Source organism: Rhincodon typus, chromosome 17 (assembly GCF_021869965.1).
Source record: "Rhincodon typus isolate 14 chromosome 17, sRhiTyp1.1, whole genome shotgun sequence".
NCBI lineage: Eukaryota > Metazoa > Chordata > Chondrichthyes > Orectolobiformes > Rhincodontidae > Rhincodon > Rhincodon typus.
The window spans coordinates 16743569-16750610 of record NC_063348.1 but is presented as its reverse complement, the minus strand read 5'-3'; the positions used below and the strand labels follow the sequence as shown (position 1 = coordinate 16750610).

The following is a 7042-nucleotide window of genomic DNA, read 5'->3' as shown; positions in this document are numbered from 1 at the left end:
GTATTTGCTGCCCCCGATGTGGTTTCCTTTCATTAAAAAGGCCAGAGGTGACTTGGGCAGCTGGTCTACACATCATCTCCATTCAGTTTGCAATTATGATCCCGAGATTCCAGTCTCTTCTTAGTTTTGTTTGCTGCTCCACTCCCATTCTGACCATTTTTTCTCTATTTCTAAGATTATTCCAATAAAGCTCCCTGCAAGCTCAGGAAGCAGAAATCACCCTTGAATGCAGAACTTTACAGTTTTCAGCATTGCTTTCAACAACTTTCGATCAATATCTCTGTCCCCATGCTTTCAGACTTTGGTGACAATTGTGTATTTCTCCATTTTGTCCTCCACTGGACCTGTCTGTCGTTTCTTTACAAGTTTTAATATCATTGTTTTGGTTTGCACCATCATCCCTTTTGTCAGTTAATCTGTCTTGTTTTCCAACCTATCACAAATCTTCCCTTTTATTCTCTCCATTAGCCAACATTCCTTCTTTGGCATTCCTTAAAATCTGCTTTTATAACTTACGCCAGTTTTAACAAGGGTCACTGACCTGGAATGTTAACTCTGTTTCTCTGTCTCCAAAGATGCTGCCTGAAATGCTGAGTTTTGCCAGATGTTTTTCTTTATTTCAGATTTCCAGCATCTGTAGAATTTTGCTTTTGTATCTGGTTCGGCTCATGGAAGTTAACAGTGATGAGAATAATTAGTTGAATAGCACATTAAAGTTGCCAGAGTCCTACTGGACCATAGATCTGCTTTCCCTTTAGAGAGAGAGAGAGAGAGATGACTGGCAGTGAGGTCACTACACCTCAGGCAAGGGGAGAGATTGAGAAGGGAAGTTCTTCATGGTAATCATATCCAGGACAAGAATTGAACCTATGCTGCTGGTTTCACACTACGTTGCAAATTTGCTGCCCAGCCAACTGAGCTAACCGATTCCCCAAAGCAAGTTAACCGTGCTAAAGAGTAAAGTAAATTACTGAATTCCCAGAGGAACTTTTTTTTGAGTGATGTCTCTCTTATGTTGCAATTTAATTTAATTGAACAAGGCCAATGTAAAATGCATATTTTGCACTACTTTTCTATCCCTAACTGTCTCCAGCTGGCAACAATCCCTTTGCCCATGGTGTCTACATATTATCCACAAATGGTCAATATATATTGACTGATAACGGTCACCAGAGAGATGGAGAGAGAATAAGAAAAAAAATCACACAGTTGGCATCTTGATACATAGTAGCCATTCTGCTTTTGGTCTGACAGCATAAACAAGCAAGATTAAATCACAAATCTTTAATTAATAAGCTGGTACTTAAACTCCCCAATTACAATGTAGCCAAATATATCCAGTTACTGAATGCTGGAAAAATCTATTCTCTAGCCCACTGTCCACCTCCATGTCTTCTTAGCAGCTTTCTTTCTATGCTCTTCATAGTGCTGTTGTCTTCTCTCCATTAATACTTCAATATTTTTCTTGTATCCTTCTTTTAACATTCACTTTTTGCCATCTTCACATACCTACACTACGTCACTCTGTATTTACTGAGCAGTTTTGGATTTTGGGGAAAGGAGAGACCTGCACCTCTTCATTGTGACAGTGTCATGTGCAAGTGATAGATGTTGTGCATTCATGCAGTTTGTGATGTTGAGATGTGTATTTGTGATCAAAGGAAAGTAATTGCTAATAATGAAAATGGTGACCCTGCATTGAGTTGAAATTGGATTTTACTGATGGATGCGAGTGGCTGATAGATAGATTATTGCTGTTTGTTGCCACTTGGTAATAAGCCCGCACTGATGATTAAAAGCCTTGCTGCCTGCCATACAAATTGAGGACATGATTGTGGGTGAAAAAGATATTTCTTAAAGTTTCAATCTACATCAAATATAATATCAATCTTTGATCAACAGGCTTGACCTGATCTATCCCCAATCACATTTGAATTACGCCCACTGGCCAGAGTACCGGCAGTCAATACTTTTTGATGGTCATCTCCTACTATTGAAATTACTTAAAAGCATTCCCTGTACAACACATTAATCACAGTAATGTGTATTTATATTCCTTCGTCAGCAAATGTTTAGAACTTGATTGTTTCAGTCTTTCAAAGTTCTGCTCATTCTATTCCATGCACATTTTTCCTTTAGAAGTATGAAACCTATTTCACATTTTGGTGCCGTTGCTTACTATATTTGTGTGATTTTATTTGCAAATGCAAAATATTTTATTGGCTGAATGTGCTGCCTCTGGAGTAATTTAGTAGATTGCATAGAGCGTTACAAAGCGTAGATTCTACTAACCTTTAGTAAGAAACGCAAACACAGTACTTAGCATTTCATTCAGCTTTTGCTTGTATATTTGAAGATTTTAAACAGAACGGTGATGCAGCAAATGCAGCATTGGCAAACGAAGATTGTCCTCATATTGACCAGGCAATGACGCCTGAGGATCACCTCCCCTTCACTCGTTCTAACACCAGGGAGAGGAATGCCAGAGACGGACCCTGCTTCCTCTTATCAACCGGGGAATTTGCATGTCCACCCGATGGAGGAATAAGAAAGGGTACGTAATACACAGGCAAGATACAGTAACCTTATAGGTATACATATCAATCTGTTAATCTAATATTGCTAGGATATACAGCTGCATTGAAGAAGGTATATCATGGATTAATAAGCAATGCTTAGCTGTGTAGAGTAATTGTCTATGAAATTCCATAGAGATTTTAGAAAGACGCTAAGCGCCATGAATTAAAGTGTAGAATTTCATTCAAGTCCTCTCACTGGTGTATTGTATATATATGTGTATATATATAGACCTATACATAGAGAGACAGTATTATCCAAACCATACCATTGGTGTGGTATATAGGAGCTTCATGTGCCATTTCTGATGGACAGTCTTCTATAGAGAACATTTAATATGTAAATATAGTTTATAAAGTAAATCAAAAGCCAGACTAAAAAAAAAATGATCACAACACTTTCATAAGAAAGTAGCTCAAAAACCTCAGCTAAAATTATCTTTGTAGCAAAGTGTTGAATTTGATTCCGTATTGGACAGATTGGCTAAAGAGTAATTCACTAGTGTGTTTCAATGTCAGCATATTGTTGGCCCGTGGAAGTGTGTTTCTACCAGCATGAACGATGGAAACCTTTCAGCTTAAATTCATCCTGTACGTGTTATTGTAGATCAGTTCAATGTTAAGTTTTTTGTGCATGTTTGAAATGGAATTGGTTGCATGTCTAGTCTTCAAACGCTTCAATGGACTTCAGAATAGTATCAAATTGGCATCTAAAAGAAGCCAATTCCTACACATATGAAAGACTAAAGAGTTCCCAGTCATTCCTTCAGCTCACTCCAGGCATTAAAAGGAGTGAGATATCATGGGGCTTAACCTCATAACACCCAAACTTGTATCACTCTGGTTTTCATCACTGAGTTGACGCTGATGACCTATGGAAGGATTTCTATGGATTGAAATTTGATAAAGTCAATTGATTGACCCATTTTCTAGTTATTCACTTAACAAATAAATCCAAGTAAAATACCTTTGGCACAGCTTATTTTGCCATTACACTGAGCTTTCCATTTTTTTTTGTTCAAGTTATTTTAGTGTTTACATATTTTCATTACTTACTACATATTTATTTCATTGTTCAGGTCTTAGGGAGTTGAATATGTAGAAATAGAGTTAACACCTTGCTGACTAGGTCACTAACTCAAAATTGTCTAATTACCTCATATTTTTGAGGCATTCATTTTCTGTTGGGAATGAAGCAATTTTAACCACATCCCTGATATATATAAAAACATAGTACTTTCCTGGTTTGAAAATGGAAAGCTGCCAGATGTAAAGAGTGTAGGAGTGTACAGTGGTGATTAGGTGCTCATCTTTTACCTTTGCAAACTGGGTTCATATCACTGTTATACTGATTAGATGAAAAATCCTCTCTTTTTTGAGCAGTAAGTCTGAACAGTCTTGAGCACTTCTGGATGAGATTGATCCTTCTGCCCTGAAACTTTTATCCCTAATTTGGCAAATTGAGATACTGGAGGGTGTGGGCAAATGCATGAAAGTGCATTACAGACAGCCCTCTTCTGAGCTAAGGGCAGTGGGATATTGCTGAAGCAGGTTAGAAAGAGTTTTACTCTTCTTCTAAATTAGCCATTTGGCATATAATGCCCAACCTAGGAGTGCTTGATATGGTCATTGCTGAATGGAAAAAGTTGTTTCTTCAGGACCGATATCTTCCATCTTGCTATGTACAAAATCCACATGAAAAGTTTAATATGTAAACTGTGTATATGAATCTTTTAAAAATTTTCCAGTAATATCTCCATTTAGGCACTGCCATGGCTATGGTAACAGTTTAGATTAATTTCACTTTTCGCTTGTCTCCGAGGGTAACTAATAACTAGGTGTCTGAAAATAATTGACTTTCTCATTTTATAATTCCTACCTCAGAAAAGATCTACAACACAACATAGCAACCGTTTAGGAGATAGTAGGAACTGCAGATGTTGGAGAATATGAGATAACAAGGTATAGAGCTGGCTTCGCAGTGGGGTTTCTAGGCCTGAAACGTCAGCCTTCCTGCTCCTCTGATGCTGCTTGGCCTGCTGTGTTCATCCAGCTCTACACCTTGTTATAGCAACCGTTTATTTGCTTTCTGTATTTTTGTTCTATAATTAAAAATTATTTTTAAATCAATATTTACCAGTTCAAAATTGCCCTGTTTGATGCACCTTGGACATTTGTGTACTACAATTTAAGTCTCAAAAGCCCATGTTTTCCATATCGTCTTGGCAAGTCGACTCCACTTTAGAGTAAGGGCTGCCAACTGTGCTCACATCACCAGTCTTGACGTAATCTTGATTTGGAAACATTTTCCCCACTCCATTTGAAATATTGCCAAATGTTAAGCACCATCAGTTTAATATAAATAATCAATAGTGGCAAAGGAAATGTGGGAACATAGAGTGGTCATTGTCTATCTGTGGAGGCCAGAAGCTGAGCTGAATTGGACTTGGCAGCTATTTCCACTTGCAGTCCAGTTACATTTTTGTTGTCCCTTTACTGCACTTTGATGAAGTTTGAGTGAATTGTTGCCATCTCAGGGATGATACAAAGGAATATATGTTGTTCATTTTTTTAACCTGTTAGCTGTGCTGATATAATAATTTACTTAAAACTGACAGTCCTAACCTCTTAAATTAGTGAATGAATTATATTTTGACTAAACAGAGTTTAATAGTTCCCTGAAACGGAACTACAATCAGATTACTGCAAGGGCAAGCACTATGGACAACATGTCCAACGTAACATTCAAAACTATCTCATCACCCGAGTGCTTTCTTAAGAACTACTGTCTGGTGAAATAAAAATTGTGAACCTTGGAGGGAGGAGCGAGCCCTAGTAACTGCTCTTTGTCTTTCATTAACGGTGATACTACTCTGAGCATGCAAATGCATGGAGATGCTTTACCAGACTGGCAATGATGTAGACTCATCATTATCCATTCTATTGTTGATCCAATGCTGTACTTTGCATTTTTCCTTACATAAAGGTTTTGAAAACTCAAGGAGCCTAAACAACAGAGCTGGCATGAGCAGAAATATACTAAAATTGTCTTCAGTGTCTTCTTCGCTCTACAGCTCTCCTTGTCCATTGAGGCATTCTCCGTCTCCCATACCATCCATTTTATAGCATGGATTAGTAACTGAGAATGGTCCAAAGCTTTAGTCCTACAGCCTATACTGTCTTGCATAAAACCAGGTAATAAGTCTGAAGATCGCATGTCTCTGGGTAGCACCTTGCTTCTGGTGGTTCTACTGTTGACGTTAGGTGGAACAAGCCGTGGTAGTTTCTAGATGACATTACGCAGGCACACAGAGGCACCGGTGGTCCATATGCTGCATGTGTTTGGTGCATAGTTGGAGGTTATGCAGCTACATGCAGTTCCCAATAATTGTTGGTGAAGCCCAAATGCTATGGGTGCTTAGCTTTCCAATTATGAATTTACTGGCTTTTTGGGAATGGGTAAACTTTATGTCTGCTGCTGCACCTGGTCAACGTTTGAAGATTTCTTTCTCAGGATCTTTTGAGCCATTGGACCCTGAAGGAGTTCAGGCAAACATGCAGTTTGAGCCATTGCATGGAAGCCAAACCGGTTGCAAGCAATACTTTGTAGAGGTGCCAATTAGTCCGGGTGCATGCAAAGGTCTTTAGAAGAAAGACACTGCCGCCTCTGCATGTAGCTATCAATTTATTTAACAGAAACAAAATGCCACATATATGTTGGAGGGCAGGGGAAGGAAGCTCAAGTATTCACTGTATTCTTTGCATGCAGATTTCTGCAAAGGCAGCCCTGTCATTGCTAAATATATGCAAGCAGGGGCAGTCAGAGTAACTTAATGTGCTGGGACAGAATTGGACGCTCTGTGGGCAATTATCTGCCCAATGGGAACATTTCAAGAGAAGAAGACCAACCCCTTTAGGAGAAGCAAAACTACTCCAAGCCAAACAGATTTCTAAGGACCACTGTATGTTACAGATTTGACCCAGAGTTGTTGGATGTTTCTAAAACAAATTGTTTCTGGAAAAAAAAACTGTCGAAGATTTGTAATTATTTGCCAGCATGAACTGCATGTTATAGAAACTATAATTCTATTATTAACCTTTAAATCAGAAGTTCTGTTTTCTTCAAACTCTTTTAATTTTACATAACTCTGATGTAACCATAATGTAAAAGAATTATAATTAACTACATTATTTGCGATGGATTGCTTTTTTTGTACAATTCATGAATCAGTGCAAGATTAGAGAAAAATATATGTAGGTGGCGATCGGTCATATTGACCACTCCTCTATGCTTCAGAGCTACTTCAGATACAAGCCTTTAAAACCATGTATTCAGAAAGCACTTTTGCCCCTGTCTCTGATTAGGTTGGCATGCTAGTGATCTTGTAATTTCTGGACATGTGTATCTCTATGGATATTAACTATTCATCCAGATGGTCTTGGCCTCTTTCCATTTACTACTGTAT

The 7042-nt window shown here is 38.2% G+C and overlaps 1 protein-coding gene across 7 annotated transcripts in view; it reads left to right on the top strand.

Annotated features, from left to right (window-relative positions):
* The window catches only part of kcnc1a (potassium voltage-gated channel, Shaw-related subfamily, member 1a), a 77504-nt gene extending 70881 nt beyond the window's left edge, over positions 1 to 6623 (top strand). The window contains exons 3-5 of one of the 7 annotated variants that reach the window (XM_048607083.1): positions 2357 to 2558; positions 3869 to 3870; positions 5563 to 5702. In XM_048607083.1, the coding sequence (XP_048463040.1) occupies positions 2357 to 2558; positions 3869 to 3870; positions 5563 to 5702 (344 nt within the window). Of the gene's footprint in view, positions 1 to 2356; positions 2559 to 3868; positions 3871 to 5562; positions 5703 to 6345 lie in introns of those variants that run through there. The other 6 variants (XM_048607086.1, XM_048607085.1, XM_048607084.1 and 3 more) reach the window with 6 other exon arrangements.
* Positions 6624 to 7042: the final 419 nt, after the last annotated feature.